The sequence below is a fragment of the Syngnathus floridae genome, chromosome 5 (assembly GCF_059516105.1).
Source record: "Syngnathus floridae isolate MCC-2025c chromosome 5, RoL_Sflo_1.0, whole genome shotgun sequence".
Classification (NCBI taxonomy): domain Eukaryota; kingdom Metazoa; phylum Chordata; class Actinopteri; order Syngnathiformes; family Syngnathidae; genus Syngnathus; species Syngnathus floridae.
In genome coordinates, this window is record NC_142417.1 from 15,565,308 (window position 1) to 15,586,610 (window position 21,303).

General features: G+C 42.6%; 2 protein-coding genes across 7 annotated transcripts; one reads left to right on the forward strand and one right to left on the reverse strand.

The window, feature by feature from the left end:
- Positions 1–204: 204 nt before the first annotated feature.
- LOC148398393 (tubulin beta-1 chain-like) lies at positions 205–4,177 on the forward strand. Of its 6 annotated transcripts, none has more exons than XM_088375167.1 (4): positions 205–1,861; positions 2,475–2,583; positions 2,658–2,768; positions 2,874–4,177. In XM_088375167.1, exons 2-4 carry the CDS (start codon positions 2,553–2,555, stop codon positions 3,866–3,868), a joined length of 1,137 nt encoding a protein of 378 aa, XP_088231293.1. In that variant the 5' UTR covers positions 205–1,861; positions 2,475–2,552; the 3' UTR covers positions 3,869–4,177. The 6 variants fall into 6 exon arrangements, with proteins under 6 accessions (XP_088231293.1, XP_088231294.1, XP_088231295.1 ...); XM_088375168.1 differs by having other exon boundaries at positions 2,530–2,583; XM_088375169.1 differs by having other exon boundaries at positions 2,547–2,583.
- A 5,643-nt stretch (positions 4,178–9,820) lies between these two features.
- LOC148398394 (tubulin beta chain-like) lies at positions 9,821–13,359 on the reverse strand. The gene is made up of 4 exons (XM_088376580.1): positions 13,195–13,359; positions 11,367–11,475; positions 11,188–11,298; positions 9,821–11,088 (listed from the first exon to the last, which is right to left on the reverse strand). Exons 1-4 carry the CDS (start codon positions 13,249–13,251, stop codon positions 10,031–10,033), a joined length of 1,335 nt encoding a protein of 444 aa, XP_088232706.1. The 5' UTR covers positions 13,252–13,359; the 3' UTR covers positions 9,821–10,030.
- Between the last annotated feature and the right edge of the window lie 7,944 nt (positions 13,360–21,303).

Consider the following 21,303-nt stretch of genomic DNA (forward strand, 5'->3'; position numbering starts at 1 on the left):
TATCGTTGCTTTTTGGTGAAGTGCATGAGTGTTCCGTCTGTACCACTGGTCTTTGAATGCACCCCGCTTCAATGGCAGAACGCGGATGAACTTAAAGACATCAAATGAGAATAAATCTTTATAAAAATTAAAATTGACTGACGCAAACGTGAGTTCTTCATGTTTTTATTGAAAACAACATAGTGCTGACGCCGTACGACGCCGTACGGCATCGGTTTTTCGCTTTCCAAACAAGGCGTGCGCGCTCCCGCGGCAGGGGGAACAAAATCTCACGGGGGAACCAAATCGAGCACATTTGCATTTGATGGTTAATGCAGTTATTGCAATTTTGTTGTTTTATCACAGTAGATTGGTTTATTTACATTTCAAAACCCAGAAGCCATTCATTTACAAATGTGGTTGCACTTTAGTTTACATATTTAAATGTTCAGCTATCAAGATGTGATACAGTTTTAGCATGATTTGAATGAGGCAAAATAACATGGTTTTTCTCTCGAATATATTTTTATAATCATTTGTTTCAGATGTAATCATTTTCTGTATAAAAATTGAATTTGGTCAAAAAGTCTTGAAAAAGAGGGGGTCGTCCTATAATCGGGGCCGTCGTATATTTGGGCCAGTTATCTTTAAAACCCTCCAGGCTCTTTTTTTTTTTTTTTTTTTTTTTTTAATGCATGTCTTAACAAATTTAGTGTCTGTTGCACGTTTTTGTTTTTATATTTGGATGAGGCACTGATCAGTCTGGCCAAGGGCCTTATAATTTACAAGTAGGATCCCCTTGGTCCAGCATAGTTTTCTGTCTGTCTTATAGCTCAATCCAGTGTGGTCTTTGCAAAAGCACTCTGTTTAGCACAAAAAACTTCTTTCAATTTTATTTAACCCTGTAGTTTTTATCCACAGATTGTTGTTGAGCGGATTGTTCTTCCTTGTTAAGTGTTATAGAAAAGCCATACATGTTGAAGTAGTCGCATATAAGTTATCCCATGTTTACTCAATGTTTTTTTAAGTAACTCCATACAAGTTAGCTCACATTTCTTAAACTCTGTTGAAGGGCTTGCACAAAAGGTATCTAATTATTTACTCATTATTATTTGTGTGTTGTGTTGGTTTGACAAGAATATAAACTTAACAAAAGAAGGTTTAGCTGCATTGTTCCACAGTCATTTCCTCCGAGGGAAAGCACTCAACACGGTTCGAGAAGGCAGCCAACAACCGACTGCGAGGAACGGGACGTCTGCTGCGGGGTCAAGGAACAGGCCAAGGGATGTCGGCTCGTTTCGTTAGCAAGACAGTGTTGCTACAGCAAATAACTCCCGTCCATTTAGCGTAGCACCGCCTTTGTAACCAGGTTAACCCAAAATAAAAAGAGGAAACAGCAGACTAAGAGTTCAGAATTGACAGAGTTTGTAACTGAAACTCTCGCTGCCATTCTCCTAGTGAGTAAAATGAATACTGGTTGTCTTCTTCTCTTTGCTTTCAGTGTGTGAATTAATGTCTGATTGGATTTAGACCTGACAATTTTGAAAACTGAGTATTCCAAAAACGATTGATATGACAATTTATTAAAAAACTCAATTTGAATCAGTTTCCTAAAGCTGACCGATCACAATTGCATGATCAAAACGTGAGTAATTTTGCTGTGACAAAGCCTTTCCTGAAGTACTTTATGTCAGTCTCAACCAATAATCGCAGTTTACGTTCAAAAGAAAGGGGTGGGGCCGCGCTTCAAAGGCATTAAAATGCATTTGCACACACATAGGCAAGACAAAAGTTTTTTTCCCGCGGTTTAATTGGACATAACAAAGTGGGAGAAATTGTCCATCTCTAGGCCGGTCAGTGTGGAAACCGCATTGGTGCAAAGGTTAGTCAGTACTTGTTTTCATTGTTGACGTTTTATGTGATTTTGGTCCTCTATTCATTTTTTCTCTAAAACGAAGATGATCATTTTCCACAATTTTGGTATAATTAATTTGGGTTTAATTGTAAGCCTTTACAGCCAGCCTTTCTATTTAAACGACAGTGGGACATTGGGAAGAGCTTTGTTGCTTTGTTGTCCGTGATCCCCGGGAAACGCCAGCTTTGAGCGAAATCTTAGATTAAAGCTTTATTCGTTCCAAACTAAATGTTTTGCTCCAAGACTTCAATTGCATTAATGCAGCCACACTTGTAAATGGGGTTTGATACAATGTAGCTTGGGTTACAGAGTGAGAGGTATGTCAACTTTGAAGAAAAAGACAACTATTTTTGCACTTTCTTGGAAGTTCCTTTGAAGTACCATTTTGTCTACAACTCGGGCATCTTCTATTTTGAGATTAATATTTTTAACCACATAATGAGGCTTTTTTTTTTTTTAACCACAAACAAACCAAGTGTTTGGAAATTGAGTTTTATGCAAATTCCCCAACGTGTTCTAGAGTAGTGCATGCCACAAGAAAGATAATCAAAACAATGGTGCCGCAAAATGGTGTCTTTAGTTTTGGGAAGTGATCAGTGATGAGCATGGCATTGACCAAACTGGCACTTACCAAGGTGACAATGACTTGTAGTTGGATATGGTCAATGTGTACTACAATGAAGCTTCAGGTAAGATCTAATATATATGTATCTTGTGGTACTAACTGCCAATATATTTATATACCTCACTGCTGCTTTCATAGGTGGAAAATATGTTCCCCGGGCAGTACTGGTTGACCTGGATCCAGACACAATAGACTGTGTGTGGTATGGACCTTTTGGTCAGGTCTTCAGATCAGACAGTTTTGTCTTTGGTAAGTTATGCGAACTGTTTCACCCTATTTCCATGTGATCTGGCAGTCATAAGTGTTAACCGCAGTTTTTAATTTCTTTACTTTATCTTACAACCGGGCTTATAGGCCAGAGTGGTGCTGGTGGCAACTTGGCTAGGGGTTATAACACAGCAGTTGCAGAGCTGGTGGACTCTGTCTTGGATATCGTGAGAAAGGAGACTGAGAGCTGTGACCGCCTGCAGGGTTTTCAGCTCACACACTCACTAGGAGGTAGTACCGGCTCCGGATTGGGCACTCTGCTCATCAACAAAATCCGTGAAGAGTACCCAACCCGCATTATGAACACCTTCAGCCTGATGCCATCTAATTTATCGAACATGCCGATTGAGCCCTACAATGCTATGCTGTTGCTCCACCAGCTTATACAGAACACAGACGGGACCTTCTGCATTGACAATGAATCTCTGTACAATATCTGCGCCGGTAACCTCAGGCTCACCACTCCCTCCTACGGTGAGCTTAACCACCTGGTCTCTGCAACCATGAGCGGTGTCACGGCCTGCCTCAGGTTCCCCGGACAGGACGACTTTGACCTGCGCAAACTGGCTCTCAACATGGTGCCCATTCCCCGTCTGCATTTCTTCATGACAGGCTTGGCACCTGTCACAACCATAGAGAGCCAGCAGTACAAAGACCTCACTTTGCCGGAGCTCACCTTTTACGTGTTTAAGGGCAAAAAAATGATTGCCTGTGACCCACGCCATGGGCGCTTCCTGACCGCTGCAGCCATGTTCCGTGGCCGCATGTCCATAGAGGAGGTGGCTGAGCAAATGCGCCACACGCAGAACAAAAACAGCAGCGACTTCATCGCATGGATTCCCAATAACATAAAGATCGCAGTCTGTGACATTCCTCCTTGTGGCTTCAAGATGGCCGCCACCTTCATTGGCAACAGCACAGCCATCCAAGAGCTGTTTAAGCGCATGTCCAAGCAATTTTCAGCCATGGTCAGCCGCAGAGCTTTCCTCCACTGGTACACAAGTGAGGGCATGGATGAGAAGGAGTTCAAAGAAGCAGAGCGCAGCATGTATGATCTGGTGTCAGACTACCAGCAGTGCTAGGATACTCCACCTGATGAGGGACCATTCGGTGTGGATAAAGATATGGATTAAACTATTTATTTTTTCCCAGCAATTAATTTGATTTGATACTTGTTCTGACTCTTAAGGTTTCATTGCTGACAAGTCAAATTGTATCACTGACAAAGCTCACTTTCGTCAAATTTTGTGTATCACTGAAGCAAAAGCTTTACATAGTGTCGCTATATTTGGAAACGTTCGTTTTTCCCTACCGGAAACATTTGGTTAATATGGACTTTAAATATAAACTGAAATTTAATTGAAATAAAAGCCATTCTTCTGGAGTGTAAATTTGTTCATACACAATCATTCGATTAGTTGACAGTGCATTAATTTGTTCCTAAGGTTAAACAACTATAAATGTATACAACACATTCATGAAGGACCGTGCGCGGCCAGGGAAATGCCGAAGAGCTGTAAATTTGGCAGTGTTCAGTAGGTGGCAATGTTGGCTGACTTCTTTTTCCACGTGACGCAATAAAGGACGCTTGAGGCAAAAGCCAGTAGTCACACTTTGTGCAGCTAACCCCCTACCCCCACTGCCAAGCATAACACACAACCAACCTGTAAGAAAACAGAAATGTAGCATTAAAAGCAAGTGGAATAATTTAACCTAACAATTTTGACATTGACTTGTCTGTGCAAAGGTCTTACGCAGGTTTGGCTTGAGAGCCTTTAAAGCAGTCACTAATAGGACGTGAAACATGAATGTGAGTTGGACACATCTTTGGAGAGCTAGGCTGATGAAGGAACAAGTGTCCCTGTTGCACATTCTTCTGATGAACCCTAACCCTAACCGTGAAGGCGCCTTCACTCTTTCTAGGAATATAGATTACTGTTTGAGCCTCTCATGACAGGTCACTCTAGAGCAGGCCAGGGCACAGGTGATTAGACCACCTGTGAGGATGGGTTTGGAGTCTGATAAGTTAAAGTTAACTAGCGCTAGGCTAGACTTTCAGCATACACATAGCTCCTCGTGTAGACTAGAGCGCGACAGTTTAAATAGTGCTGCAATACACATAAACACACTTTCTACTGGGGTAGTAGACAAATCCAATCACTCCGTCCCGACCGGTCTTGCTGATGAAACGGTGCCTGTTTTAGATAACTTCACATGTGTAACAAATATTCATCATCAAATTCCCACGGTCGTTTCATCCCACCGCCCTAATAAACTTTTGAGAGGTGATATTAGGCCTAGAGAACACAATTTTACTCGCATCCCGTTTAAAAATCTTTCGATAGATACGCACCCTGATCAACCGATTACACTTAAATTCGGTTTTATGAATATTAGATCACTTCATACGAAAGCAGTTCTCGTTAATGACCTTATCACGGAACATAATCTAAACGTTTTTGGTCTTTGCGAGACCTGGTTAAAACCTAATGAATTGCTGCCACTTAACGAGGCCTCGCCTCCAAATTTTGTGAGCTCGCATGTGGCACGTCCTCGAAAAAAGGGTGGGGGTGTCGCCCTCATCTCAAATTCTGAGCTTAGATTTAGGCCTCGCTCAATTCACGTATTTAAAACATTTGAAGTTCTCATTGTGCGATCCACTGCGTTACCGTCATTCTATCTTGTTGTTATTTACCGCCCACCCGGGGCTTACTCTGGCTTCCTGGATGAATTTTCAGAATTTGTGGCTGATCTAGTGACAAATGCAGATAATATAGTTATCATGGGTGATTTCAACATCCACATGAATTCACCGTCAGAACCACTGACTTCGGCATTTCAAACTTTAATCGATACGTGTGGTTTTACGCAAGCTGTACAAGCAGCAACGCATAAGAATGGAAATACCTTAGATCTGGTATTATCCCGGGGACTAGCAACCTCAAATATAGCAGTACTGCCATACACTACTGTTCTGTCTGATCATTTCTTAATAAAATTTGAAATTTTAGTTCCTTGTCAAAGACAAGAGAGCAATCGGAATTATAGCAGCCGTAATCTTAACTCCATGACTGCAACTGCGCTGTCTGAGTTACTGTCGCCGGCAACCGCCATGTTTCCCGCATACAGCGGCTCTATCGATAATCTTACAAATGAATTCAATGCGACATTATTAAAAGCCATCGACTCTGTGGCACCGCTACGTCTGAAAACTCGCCGTAGATGGCCAACTCCGTGGTTCACAGATGAAACACGTACGTTTAAACAATTATGTAGAAAGCATGAGCGCAGATGGCGTTTAACCAAACTTGAGGTTTTCCATCAGGCATGGAAGGACAGCCTCCTGAAATATAAAGATGCGCTAATTTTAGCAAAAACTCGTTATTTTTCGCAAGTCATTAATCTTAATAAAAACAATCCTAAATACCTATTTGATACAGTGGCAAAGCTAACTCTGCGCCAGCCGACCCCCGATAGCTCCTTCCACTCAGCTGACGAGTTTATGAAATTTTTTGCTCAAAAGATTGAGTCCATTAGGGACGAGATCAAGAATACCATGCCAATCGCTCCGCTGGTTACTAGCGCTGGGGATCATGCAATAACCCTCTCAAATTTTGATAGCGTGTCCCTTGAAATGCTTACAAAATTGGTTATTACGGCTAAACAAACAACATGTTTACTCGACCCGCTTCCAGCCAAACTACTTAAAGAATTATTTCCAATTTTAGGACCGTCCGTCTTAAATATAATCAATCTGTCTGTTTCCTCTGGGATAGTGCCAATAGCCTTTAAAACCGCTATTATTAAACCACTACTTAAGCGAGCAAATCTTGACCCGGACTGTCTCAGTAATTATAGGCCAGTTTCAAACCTCCCATTCATAGCAAAACTTCTCGAAAAAGTAGTAGCGCAGCAGCTTATTGATTACATGGTCGCTAATAATCGATATGACTCCTTTCAGTCTGGTTTTAGAGCTAATCATTCTACAGAGACAGCACTTGCTAAAGTGACTAATGATCTCCTCATAGCTATGGATTCAAATACGTCGTCTGTATTGTTACTACTCGATCTTAGTGCTGCCTTTGACACTGTAGACTTTGATATTTTATTAGGGCGTCTTAAAAGTTGTGTTGGTATCTCAGGGTCAGCACTCAGCTGGTTCAATTCCTATCTATCAGGCAGGACGCACCGAGTGGTCCATGGTAATACGTCCTCTGAGCTTTATAATGTTACGTGTGGTGTTCCACAGGGATCGGTACTCGGACCGATTTTATTTAATATTTATATGATTCCGCTTGGGGACATAATACGTAAATATAATATTAGCTTTCAATGCTACGCGGATGACACCCAATTATATATGCCGTTATCGATGACAGATCCACGGGACTGTTGTAATCTCGAGGCGTGCCTTGCGGAGATCAAGCAATGGATGTCTCTCAACTTCCTTCGTCTTAACCCAGATAAAACTGAGATGTTGATAATTGGTCCTACTCGTTATCAACACTTATTTAAGGAAACCACTATAACTATAGATAACCGGACTATCACTCAGAGTGATACGGTAACTAATCTCGGGGTAATATTTGACCAAACGCTCTCCTTTCAAAAACACATTAAGAATATAACCAGGATTGCGTTTTTTCACCTTCGTAATATTGCTAAGATTCGTCCTATCCTCTCGACCGGGGATGCGGAAACCATTATACATGCGTACGTTACGTCGCGCCTGGACTACTGTAATGTATTATTCTCTGGTCTTCCTAAGTCCAGTATCAAAAGTCTACAGTTAGTGCAAAATGCCGCTGCGAGGATGCTCTCACGGGCAAGAAAATTTGATCACATTACCCCAATATTAGCCAAATTACATTGGCTCCCGGTCCATTTAAGATGTGACTTCAAGGTTCTTCTACTAACCTATAAATCACTGCATGGCTTAGCGCCTTCATATCTCGTCGACCTAGTCGTTCCTTATGTTCCGTCTCGTAACCTTCGTTCGCAAAACGCTAGTCTTTTAGTTATACCGAGGGCCAAGAAAATGTCTGCAGGGTCTAGAGCATTCTCTATTCGGGCTCCAGAGCTTTGGAATGCCCTACCAATGGATATTAGAACTACTACCTCAGTAGAAACATTTAAGACACGTTTAAAGACACATTTCTATGAGATGGCCTTTAACTAACTTGTGATGGCCGATTTGGCCGGAGTTTGTTTTGTTCTCTCTGCCCACCCCCTCCCCGGCTGGGGAAAGCTGATCGTGGCTAGCTGGATTCTCGGGGACCAATTCAAGATGAAGGAACTGCAGCTCAACCCCCTTGAAGACATGGCCAGGATAACCGAGGGCACCTCCGACATCCATTTTTTCATTGATTTTCATATTATGTATTACTTGTGCACTCTCTGCATCCATTATAACCTGGTGATCCTGAAAGGGGGATCCTTCCATCTGTGGTCCCTTCTCAAGGTTTCTCATTTTCCCCTGGCAGGGGTTTTTTGAGTTTTTCCATGCCCTTTTGGGAGCTTATGATCAGGGGATGCTTTGAGAATAATTGTCAATTTTTGGCTATGTGAAGCCCTTTGAGACTGTTTGTGATTTAGGGCTATACAAATAAACTTGACTTGACTTGACTTGACATCGTCAGGAGCCTTTCCATACACTGTTGATGATGACCCTGGAAAGTTGACTTACCAGCTGCCACAAATGGAAAGGCCATGACCTATTACCTACGACCAGCTTTGTGTTTCTTCCTGCTGCAGTATTCAACTTTCACCATCCCTGTCACCTGCTTACTTTGCAGAAAGCCTACCATCAGGGTTGTCACACCTTTATATCTTCAGCCATCCTTGATTCATGTGCTTCAACAGACGTGAGCCTCAGGTTGACCAGAAATAGGGACAGTTATGGACTCCTAACAGACTATTTGCTGACTACACACAGATCCTAGAGGACTGTTTATGAACTGTTTTGTTTTGGGACTATGAGAATGAGCTCTGTGCAAGTAACAATTCAAGGGAAGGCATTTCCAGTGACAGGTTTGCAAGTCTGTCTATGAGATGATTGAGTATGGATGTATGTGTGGATGTGTTACTGTTGGGGAGAAATTTCTTTTGTCAGAGAGAGTGTAAAGAGCTGAAATATTGCTGTCTGACAAATCTGTTTAGATATGAAGAAAATATATTTATTTTGGTCTTCAGATTTTTGGTTTGTTTGATCATACTACATACCACGAGCCCTGCAGGCCATGTCCAAATGTATTTTTAATAAGCTGTCAATGGCCCCAGGGTCGTACAAAGGGCACCATTCATCTCAAGGAAGCGGAATTTCTGTCATGTCTATTGGTTGCAGACTCCATGCAGCCATTGATTTAAAGTACTTTCGATCCAATATGATGTGTTTTTTTAAACAAAAGCACATTCATGGAAGACCATGTTTTATGGAACCCCCAAAATATCTACACTTGAAAGTACAAACCCATATAGGAGTATAAAGGCAAAAATGATCCTCCGTCAGTCTAAAATCGAATTTCTGGTTATAATTGAGAGCAGCACTGGAGTCTGGTTCAATAAAATGTTTAAAGTCAGTAAGCCGGTCACATATTGTTTTGAAGGCCAGTCTATTTCATATACACATAGACAAGACAATGTCAAAATTAAGATAGAAGATTCCGCTTGCCTTGAATGCTCCACGTTTTGCCAAAGTTGGTTGTACATCACGACCTGGAGGAAAAGAAAGCTTGGATTTGGGGTCAGCTGCTTGAAGTGTGCCCGTACGTACTCGCGTTTGCCTCAAGGGCCCTTACTTGCGCCATGTTGGAAAGTTTTTGCCAACATTGCCACCTACTGACCACTGCCGAAGTTACAATTCCTCAGCGTCAGCCTCGCCATACAGTAGTTTATGAATTTTGCATCGAGTTGCATTTGAGTTGCATTTGAGTTGTCAACATAGTTCAGTTCGACATTACTAACAAAATAATGTACTGCCAACTAATCTTGGTGATTGTGTGTAGACAAATTTGCTTGACCCAAAGAAGCTCGCCTTTTATTTCAATCATTTTACTGTTTTATTGATAGTAAATATACCACATATGTTTGTGTTAAGGGAAAACTTGAAATTTTCAAAAATCTTGCCACACTATGTAAAGTGACCTTTTGTTTCAGTGATTCACAATATATGATTTGTCAGCAATGAAACCTGAAGATTTGGAACAACTGTCATATGAATTAAATTGCTGGAGGGAAAAAACAGTCTAAGCCATATCTTCATCATCCTCGCCGAATTCACCCTCATCCTCAGCAGTAGCATCCTGGTACTGCTGGTACTCTGACACCAGGTCATTCATGTTGCTCTCTGCCTCTGTAAACTCCATCTCATCCATGCCCTCGCCTGTGTACCAGTGGAGGAAAGCTTTGCGCCTGAACATGGCTGTAAATTGCTCAGAGATGCGCTTGAACAGCTCTTGGATGGCTGTGCTGTTGCCAATGAAGGTGGCGGCCATCTTGAGGCCACGAGGTGGAATGTCACACACTGCGGTCTTGACGTTGTTGGGGATCCATTCGACAAAGTAGCTGCTGTTTTTGTTCTGCACGTTGAGCATCTGCTCATCCACCTCCTTCATGGACATGCGGCCACGGAAGATGGCAGCAACAGTCAGGTAGCGCCCTTGGCGTGGGTCGCAGGCGGCCATCATGTTTTTCGCATCAAACATCTGTTGGGTGAGCTCAGGTACAGATAGGGCCCTGTACTGCTGGCTGCCTCTGCTAGTGAGGGGTGCGAAGCCAGGCATGAAAAAGTGCAGACGGGGGAAGGGCACCATGTTGACAGCCAGTTTGCGTAGGTCAGCGTTGAGTTGTCCGGGGAACCTGAGGCAGGTGGTGACCCCACTCATGGTGGCAGAGACCAGATGGTTAAGGTCGCCATAGGAGGGTGTGGTGAGCTTCAGTGTACGGAAGCAGATATCGTACAGAGCCTCATTGTCGATGCAGAAGGTTTCGTCTGTGTTCTCTACCAGCTGGTGGACAGACAGCGTCGCGTTGTAGGGCTCAACCACTGTGTCTGATACTTTGGGAGAAGGTACCACGCTGAAGGTGTTCATGATGCGGTCTGGGTACTCTTCACGGATTTTGCTGATAAGCAGAGTGCCCATTCCGGAGCCGGTACCTCCACCAAGTGAATGTGTGAGCTGGAAACCCTGCAGGCAGTCACAGCTCTCAGCCTCCTTCCTCACTACATCCAAGACAGAGTCCACCAGCTCTGCACCTTCTGTGTAATGACCCTTAGCCCAGTTGTTACCAGCACCACTCTGACCTGTAAGAGGTTGGAAAATAAATGAAAAAAAGCATGAAAAAGCATCCTGAGCAGAATACATAAAAATAGCGTTGGCGTAAAACAATTCCAATATCTTACCAAAGACAAAATTGTCTGGTCTGAAAACCTGACCAAAGGGTCCAGACCTCACGGAGTCCATTGTGCCTGGCTCCAGGTCAACCAGTACAGCCCGAGGAACATACTTTCCACCTATGAAAGCAGTGAGGTGTGTAAATATTTTGGCTGTCATTACCACCCACAAGTTAAATACATCTTACCTGAAGCTTCATTGTAGTACACATTGACTCTGTCCAACTGCAGGTCACTGTCACCTTGGTATGTGCCAGTTGGGTCAATGCCATGCTCATCACTGATCACCTCCCAAAACTAAAGACAAACAAGACATGAACACTCGTAAAACCAGGATACGGTCCCATTTTGCAGGACGTGTCTTGATTATCTTTCTTGTGTCTACACCAGGGGTGGGCAAACTTTTTGACTTGCGGGCCGAATTGGGTTCTAAATTTTGACCGGGGGGCCGAACCAGGAGCAGATGGATGTAGTGTTTGTGTGAAGTAAAAATGACATGTAAAGGTCATTGCATAAAAGGTTTTTACTTTTAGTAGATACTAAAGCATGGATATTAAAAAAAACGTTTTGAAAACAATTGCATTTATTAACAGCATCCAAAAAAATTCACCCAAAAACTACTATCAGTGATTCTTATTAAATACGACACTGTTATGATGAATAATCTTTTCCATCACTTTAGCGATTCTTATTAAATACGCCACTGTTATGATGAATAACATTTTCCATCACTTCAGCGCCTGCAGGTCAGATTTATGAAATATGTTTATCTAATGAGGCGAAATCACATCCAACAGCAAACATTCTGACCAAATACATTATCTTGAAGAATCAGTGAAAGAATACATCTAAATAAAGTAATAAAGAAACCAATAGTATTGTTGGTTTCGCTTTTTTGCCAGTGCATCATAGTCTGGAGTAAAATTTGTTGTGGTAATTCTTAGGATAGAGCCGAGGTGTCGGTCGGGCCAGTCATTTTAATGAAAGGATTCCAGGGGAAGGTTTGTGGCTGGCATTAGCGTAAAACTGTATCTGAAAGCTCAGTGCGCGAATTACGAGAATACTGACGTCACAGCCTATGGAAGTAGAGCGCGGAGTGCGCCGCGTCCGTACTACTGAGTACGCGCACGCACGTGTGAGTGTGCACCGTGCTTTCTGACACGGCTCCCGGGAGTAAATGCACGGGCGGGCGCTTCCCCATCTACTGGAGAAACATAGTAATTGCAGGGGAAATGACCCCCCAAAAAATTAATAATACAATTTATTCAGGGTTGGCGGGCCGGATTAAACAGCCCCGCGGGCCGTAATTTGCCTTTATCTGGTCTACACTAAAACAAATAGGGAATACACATTGAACTCCATTTCCCAACCCTTACTATGTTTGTGGTTTAAAAAAAATAATAAAACAAAACATGCCTTAGTTGTAGACATAATGCTACCAAACATGGAAAGAAAACTTCAAAGAAATTTCAAAATCATAAACACAGCTGTATTTTCTTCAAAGTTATGACACAGAGATCTTGGTAACTCAAAGCATGTTTCCAATTACATAAGAAAGTGCGTAATAGCGTAATAGCACCTTTACGTAACATTTAAAGGAAGAACATTCTAATGGGTGAACTGGCCTTGAAATATACCCCCCCCCCAAAAAAAAGGTTCACCGAACACTTGAAAGCCTACAAACAAACCCCAGGACTCATGACACATGCTTTACAATAGCCAACTTGCAAACATACAAAGCGATCCCATTACAAGAGTGGCGACATTAAATGTATTGAAGCCTTGGAGGAAAACGTTTGAGATGAATAAAAATTTGCAATTTCCGAGCAACATTGTGCACTAGAAGCGTCGTTGGCTCGTACTATTATTTGCCGTTAGAATGGAAACGCAGGCTTGACGGAGTAAATATAAACCAAAATTAATGACGGAAAATACCAACAATGATCATGTTTTAAATTAACATAGGCCTCAAACATTAATAGATAACGACAAAAATGAAAACAGGTAACATCTAACCTTGGCACCAATCTGATTCCCGCACTGACCAGCCTGGAGATGCACAATTTCCCTCATTTCGCTGGTGTGTCCAAATAGACTGTGTCTCAAAAGTTCAAGGATAGTCTGCTGACTGGTGGACTGGTCCCACAAAGCCCGAGTGCAATGGGTTTTATGTCTCTGAAACGCAACCCCGCCCCTTTTGTTTGAAAGTACGCAGTTAATGGTTGAGATTGACAGACAAAGCACGCACTTGGGGGTCGCTGTTGGTGCCGTCACTCCTGTAACCTTTTCTTTTTTCTTTCCTTTTTTTTTTTTTTAAATCAAAAGAGCCATTTGCCCCCTTTTCTACCCCCCAAAAATTGTCGGGAGCCATAAAAAAATAACAGAGCTTATAAACATATATATTTAAAGCTTTCATCTTTCATTTATTTTACTTGTTACATCCATTGAATATCACAACAGAAGTGCAGTGTGCAATTGTATGCGTACTTTGAAATAAATTAAATTGTGAACTGTAGGCCTCGTTAAGTCCTTCCTATATTTGTGTAAAAGAAAAATAACTCCCCCAGTTTAATACGAATGAAACATATTAGCTGCAGCTTAGCATTGTGCTTAACCACTGTGTCCTTTGGAAAGCTCTGTTGAGCTTTTTTTTAAAAAAAAATATTTTACAAGTAGAGAGTTCTGTGATTACTCGGACAAACACAGTCTGACTTGCTTTCTGCTGACTTGCTTTCTGCTGGGGAAAAAATGGAATTAAAATTTGTGCAATTTTTGCAAATTACAGTGGAGCCTCGGTTTTCGAACGTCCCGGTTCTCGAACAAATCGGTATTCGAACAAAAAATTCGAGATTCTTTTGCTTCGGATGTTGGACGAAATTCGGTTGTCGAACCTCGCGAGATGAGCCGAGAGGACCCGCATGCTAACTGACTCCGTTCTTTATTACGTTCTCGTTACTCTGAGGATTGCATCAACTCTAATCATGCCTACAGAGGAAGCAAGTGGGAGCAGTAAAGCCATCCTAAAACACAAAGACGCTCTTAAAGCAATGCGACACTGAGCGCCCGGCGCGCTGCGGTTGCGCAATCGGACCATATTAAGCTCCCTGCGCACTGAGGTCCACTTAAATTTTGGAAAGTACATTAGGACTTTAAAAATATTTTCTAAATTTTAGCGACCGCTCTGTTACAATAATGGGACCAGCGCAGTGCAGTTGCGCGGTCGGCGACGCGCTACGGTTGCGCGTTCGGCGGTGCACTGCAGTTGCGCGATTGGACAGAAATGGCAAATTTGAACGATTCAATTCTCGAACAGTCTTCTGGAACGGATTGTGTTCGAAAACCGAGGCTCCACTGTATTTAAATCTACTTTCATATGCAGCAACCTTAGGATAAATTTATTTCACTGACTTAATGGTACTTCCATGCCAAAGTGGACCTTTGCATTATGAATTCAAATCAAAAGATTGCTAAAGGACTTCACAGTGAGAAGGGGATGAGAAATTTCATAAATTGATCGCTATTCTAAACAGCCACAAAATGTCAACTTATACATCAATAACATTGTATTCACTTCACATTAGGTAAATTTGGACAGAAAGACAAATCATGAAAGATAATTTGTCACCGTAGATAAATTGTCATTCAACATATGAAGTTTAAATGTGTACACAACTTCTTGCAAAGTATAGATAGGGTGACAATGACAAGCATCTCTATTTTCCCAGCTCTGTTTTTGAGGAGTGTTTCATCACCCTTATTTTTAGACATGTTTATCCCCTAACTAAATGTAAATGAACAACACAGCCCTTCCTCCCAATGTACCATACAAAGAATGTTGAGTCCTTGAAAACCCTAAAAATGTATAATTTGCATAATCAGCGTTGGCCCTAACGGCCTTGAAACTAACGCTGTTACTAATACCGTTATTGTTTTCCCGATGATTTACTCAATTACTATTTGATTTGTTATAACACCGTCGCCGTTACTCACAGTGAAATGAGGCACATTACTTATGCTGCTTCGCATTCACTTTTTTTCTCAAGGTTTTTAGCGACGCATTTGTTGCATTTAGTGAGCGAGACGCGTCGCGCAATGCAAAAAAAATCCAACCAAGTACTGGTCTATGCTGTTCTACTCAATGCAACTGTAATGAGACATGCTAAAACAATCTTTTTTTCTTTACATAATTGAACGTTTTTGAAAATGTAATGCATTGATGATTGATGATTGATTAGCAGCAAGTTATATTTATGAAGGAATAATTAACTGGTTAGCACATCCATCTCACAATTAGGAGGGTGCGGGTTCCATTCCAAATTCGGCCCTCCTGGAGTTTGCATGTTCTTCATGTGCCCGTGTGGGTTTACTCCAGGCACTTCCGTTTCCTCCCACATCCCGAAAACAGGCTTGGTAGACCGATTGAGCACTCAAAATTGCCCCTGATGTGAGTGGGAGTGTGAATGATTGTTTGTCTTATTGTGCCCTGCGATTGGCTGGCAACCAGTTTGGGGTGTCCTCTGCCAACTGCCCGATGACTGCTGGAGTACGCCCGCGACCCGCGGTATAGAAAATCAAATTACAAATTAAACTACTTTTTTGGAATGGTAACTAGTAATGGTAACTAATTATATTTTGGAAGCAAGTTGCCCAACACTGTGCATATTATTATTATTATTTACACAAATGGCTGAACTTCGCAGTTATAAAGTGTATCAAAAACAGACTGAGGACACAAAAGAGAATTCATGTCACAGTTTTCCTTAAAGTAATCTGTCTGGGGTCTTGCTGACACATCTGTCTCATGAAATGATTCTTCCAGAATCCACCATAATGCAATCGTCACAGCCATCTTGCAGTTCTTTAAAATTCGTACTTTAGTGCACCATTTTAGCAGGTGTCAGATCAATAGTGCCTTCTCATTTTTACTTTTTGTATTGTTTACTTGATTGTGTAATATGTCTTGTCACCGTGAGATAGTAGGAAATGTAATTTCGATGTCTTTGTATGTCTTGACGTGTGAAGAAATTAACAATAAAGCAGACTTTGACTTTGATAGTACAGCAAAGAGACTCCATCTGTGGTGTTTTGACTGACCCAAAATATTTTAACCACACAAATAGTATGCTGTGTCTGAAATTTGAGTCATGAGAAATTTGGCATATCATATCGAGCATATTGAGAGGGAAACAGTACGCTGTTTACGCTGTGTATTGTGGAGATTGGTTACTGCTGACCTTGACTTGGGACGTTGTGAGTCAGTGGGGAGAATACTTTGAAGACCTCCTCAATTCTACGAATACGCCTTCCATTGAAGAGGCAGACCCTGGATACTCTCATATGGTTGCTCTTACAGTATCTCACAAAAGTGAGTACACCCCTCTCATTTCTGCAATGTTTAAATCATATCTTGTCATGGGACAACACTGAAGAAATGACACTTTGAGACAATATTAAGTAGTCACTGTAGAGCTTGGATAGCAAAGTAAATGTATTGTTACTTCAAAGTAACTCAAAATACAACAATGAATGTGTAAAATGCTGGCAACAAAAGTGAGTACACCCCAACTGAAAATGTCAAAATTGGTCCCAAATGTCAATATTTTGTGTGGCCACCATTATTTTCCAGCACCGCCGTAACCCTTTTAGGCATGGAGTTCACCAGAGCTCCACAGGTCGCCGCTGGAATCCTCTTCCACTCTTCCATGATGATATCACGGAGCTGGTGGATGTTGGAGACCTTGTGCTCCTCGACCTTCCGTTTGAGGATGCCCCACAGATGTTCAATAGGGTTTAGGTCTGGGGACATGCTTGGCCAGTCCATCACCTCCACCCTCAGCTTGTTTATCTTTGTCTCATCAGGCCACAGGACATGGTTCCAGTAACCTATATCCATATCCTGAAGACAAGTAGACTAAGGATGTGGGTTACTGGAACCATGGATGGTGTCCAGCGTGTGTGGCGGCAACCAGGTGAAGAGTACAAAGACAAGTGTGTCTTGCCTACAGTCAAGCATGGTGGTGGGAGTGTCATGGTCTGGGGCTGTATGAGTGCTGCTCGCAATGGGGAGCGACAGTTCATTGAAGGAACAATGAATGCGAACATGGACTGTGGAATACTGAAGCAGAGCATGATCCACTCCCTCCGTGAACTGGGCCACGGAGCAGTATTCCAACACAATAACGACCCCAAACACACCTACAAGACGACCACTGCCTTCCTAAAGTAGCTCTACAGTGACTCCTTAACATTGTCTCAAAGTGTCATTTCTTCAATGTTGTCCTGTGACAAGATATAATTAAAACATTGCGGAAATGAGAGGGGTGTACTCACTTTTGTGAGGTACTGTACATCTGGGGTTGAGGTCACAGAGGTGGCGAAGAAGCTCTGTGGCAATTCACACTGGAGCAGTTCACAGCTCAGTGTGAAGTTGCTGGGATGAAAATCAGCACCTCCAAATCTGAGCCCATGGTCCTCAATTGAAAAAAGGTGGAATGCCTTTCCGGGTCAGGGTGGAGATCCTGACCTAAAGTGGAGGACTTCCGTTTTGTGGGGTATTGCTCACGAATGAGGGTTCACGTTGAGAAGAGCCAGGTGAGGTGGCTCGGGCATTTGATTAGGATGCCGACTGAACAGCACCTAGGTGCGATGTTCCGGGCATGTCCACCCAGAACACGCTGGAGGGACAATCACAAACACTTATGGGCAATATGGAGTGTGTGGAGTGCTCAATCAGCCAACCATGAATGTTTTTGGGTAAAAGTCTTTATTCTCTGTAAAATATTTATCTCTAAAATCCTCCTGGCTCTTCTTAATGTATGTATTGACAAAATTACACTTTCTTTGTTGTTTGTTTCGTGAACTGAGTATTTCAAAAAAGATGATAAAATTATTTCCTTAAACCCTGAAATCAATTTTCCTCTTGTAAATAAATCTGAACAATTGCATTTGCATGATCAAGAGTTGAGAATTGACCAATTTTGTTGTGAGAAACCTTGTCCTGAAGTATTTTATATCAGTCTCAACCAATAACAGTGAAGTCCATCCATCCATCTTCTTCCGCTTATCTGGGGTCGGGTCGCGGGGGCAGCAGCTTCAGGAGGGACTCCCAGACTTCCCTCTCCCCAGCAGCTTTATCCAGCTCATCCCGGGGGATCCCACGGCGTTCCCAGGCCAGCTGAGAGACATAGTCTCTCCAGCGCGTCCTGGGTCGTCCCCGGGGTCTCCTACCGGTGGGACATGCCCGGGACACCTCCCCAGGGAGGCGTCCAGGAGGCATCCTAATGAGATGCCCGAGCCACCTCATCTGGCTCCTCTCAGCGTGGAGGAGTAGCGACTCTACTCCAAGTCTCTCCCGGATGACCGAGCTTCTCACCCTATCTCTAAGGGAGACCCCGGATATCCTGCGGCGAAAACTCATTTCGGCCGCTTGTATCCGGGATCTCGTTCTTTCAGTCACGACCCATAGCTCGTGACCAGAGGTGAGGGTAGGAGCGTAAATCGACCGGTAAATTGAGAGCTTTGCCTTTTGGCTCAGCTCTCTCTTCACCACAACGGACCGGTACAGGGTCCGCATTACTGCCGACGCTGCACCGATCCGCCTGTCGATCTCGCGCTCCATCCTCCCCTCACTCGTGAACAAGACTCCAAGATACTTGAACTCCTCCACTTGGGGCAGGATCTCATCCCCGATCCGGAGAGGGCATTCCACCCTTTTCCGATCGAGGACCATGGACTCGGATTTGGAGGTGCTGATCCTCTTCCCGACTGCTTCACACTCGGCTGCGAACCGTTCCAGCGAGAGCTGGAAATCACGGCCTGAAGAAGCCAACAGCACCACGTCATCTGCAAAAAGCAGAGACGCGATGCTGAGGTCCCCAAACCGGACCCCCTCAACGCCTCGGCTGCGCCTAGAAATTCTGTCCATAAAAATTATGAACAGAATCGGTGACAAAGGGCAGCCTTGGCGGAGTCCAACCCTCACTGGGAACGAATCCGACTTACTGCCGGAAATGCGGACCAAACTCTGGCATCGGAGATACAGGGACCGAACCGCCCTTATCAGTCGGCTCGGTGCCCCGTGCTCACGAAGCACCCTCCACAGAACGTCCCGAGGGACACGGTCGAACGCCTTCTCCAAGTCCACAAAACACATGTGGACTGGTTGGGCGAACTCCCATGCACCCTCAAGGATCCTGCTGAGGGTGTAGAGCTGGTCCACTGTTCCACGGCCAGGACGAAAGCCACACTGCTCCTCCTGAATCCGAGGTTCGACCTCCCGATGGACCCTCCGCTCCAGCACCCCTGAATAGACCTTACCAGGAAGGCTGAGGAGTGTGACTCCCCTGTAATTGGAACACGCCCTCCGGTCCCCCTTCTTAAAGAGGGGAACCACCACCCCAGTCTGCCAATCCAGAGGCACTGTCCCCGATGTCCATGCAATGTTGTAGAGGCGTGTCAGTTAACAGCGTAGTTTACTTTCAAAAGAAAGGGGCGGTGACCCACTCCAGAGGCATTAAAGCCCTTTGCACGTGAGTGTTAGTTATAAGACCAGACTTGAGACAGGCAAATGCCTAAATTAGGTCTATGTGTAGACCTAAAATAGACGTCTAAATTAGGTCTATATATATATATATATATATATATATATATATATATATATATATATATATATATATATATATATATATATATATATATATATATATATATATACACCTAAAATAGACGACAAATTTAAATCCATTACATATGAATTATTAAACCATAAACCAGCTGTAGGTTGTATAAATAATGAACAGAGGTTGAATTGCTTTGTTTTAAATGACCATTGATCCGGGTGAAGTGTGGTTATTTCTGTAACCTGATCGACGTCTATATTAGGTCCATGTGTAGACCTAATTTAGACGTCTAGTTTAGGTCTACACATAGACCTAATTTAGACGTCTATTCTAGGTCTATAGAATAACCTAAAATAGACACCTATGTTAGGTCTACACATGGACCTAAAACAGACGACAAAATTAAATCCATCAAATATGAAATATTAAACCCAAAACCATTCTGTAAATTGTATACATAATGTGCAGAAGTTGTGATGGTTTGTTTTAAACAACCATTGATCCGTGTGAAGTGTGGTTATTTCTGTAACCTGAGGCCAATATTAAATCCATCCATCCATCCATCCATCCATCCATCCATCCATCCATCCATCCATCCATCCATCCATCCATCCATCCATCCATCCATCCATCCATCCATCCATCCATCCATCCATACATCCATCCATCCATCCATACATCCATCCATTTTGTATACCGCATGTCCCCACCATCAAATATAAAATATTAAACCCTAAACCAGCTATAAGTTATATAAATAATGTACAGAAATTGTATTACTTTGTTTTAAACAACCGTGATCCGTGTGAAGTGTGGTTATTTCTGTAACCTGATATAGAAGTCTATATTAGGTTATTCCATAGACCTTATATACCGCATTGGCCCGTATATAAGATGTCCCTGATTATAAGACGGTCTTATAATCAGGGACGTCTTATATACGGGCCAATACGGTATATAAGGTCTATGGAATAACCTAATACCCTCTTTTTCAATACTCAAATTTGAAAAGACTTTATGACTCAAGTTTGAAAAAAGACTTTTTGAACACCAAATTTAATTTTATACAGAAAATAATTACAGTACATCTGAAACAAATGATTATGACGATATATTCAAGAGAAAAAGCATGCTGTTTTGCCTCATTCAAATCATGCAAAAACTGTCTATCACATCCTAATATCTGAACATTTAAATATGTAAACTAAAGTGCAATCACATTTGTAAATGAATGGCTTCTGGTTTTTGAAATGTCAATAGACTGATCTATTGTGGTAAAACAACAAAATTGCAATAACCATCAAAGTGAAGTCTAACTGTAACTGTGGTCTTGAAAGAAATCTATATAAGGAAAAACATTGCAATAAAATAATGCAAACTGCTACCGCTATTGTTGGGGAGCCTGAGGACTGTATAGGGGGTTGGCTCAGATGGTTATGCTCTTTTCGCCCCCGGGTGTCGGTCAGAACACAGGAGGGAAGACGTGGTTCAGTTTTGATTGCTTTAC

Coding starts and splice junctions, on each gene's coding strand:
- LOC148398393 (XM_088375164.1), top strand. CDS start 2,600: ATGTATCTTGTGGTACTAACTGCCAATATATTTATATACCTCACTGCT. Junction 2,769..2,873: donor ATCAGACAGTTTTGTCTTTG/GTAAGTTATGCG, acceptor CCGGGCTTATAG/GCCAGAGTGGTGCTGGTGGC.
- LOC148398394 (XM_088376580.1), bottom strand. CDS start 13,251: ATGAGGGAAATTGTGCATCTCCAGGCTGGTCAGTGCGGGAATCAGATT. Junction 11,299..11,366: donor GTACTACAATGAAGCTTCAG/GTAAGATGTATT, acceptor CTGCTTTCATAG/GTGGAAAGTATGTTCCTCGG. Junction 11,089..11,187: donor ACCAGACAATTTTGTCTTTG/GTAAGATATTGG, acceptor AACCTCTTACAG/GTCAGAGTGGTGCTGGTAAC.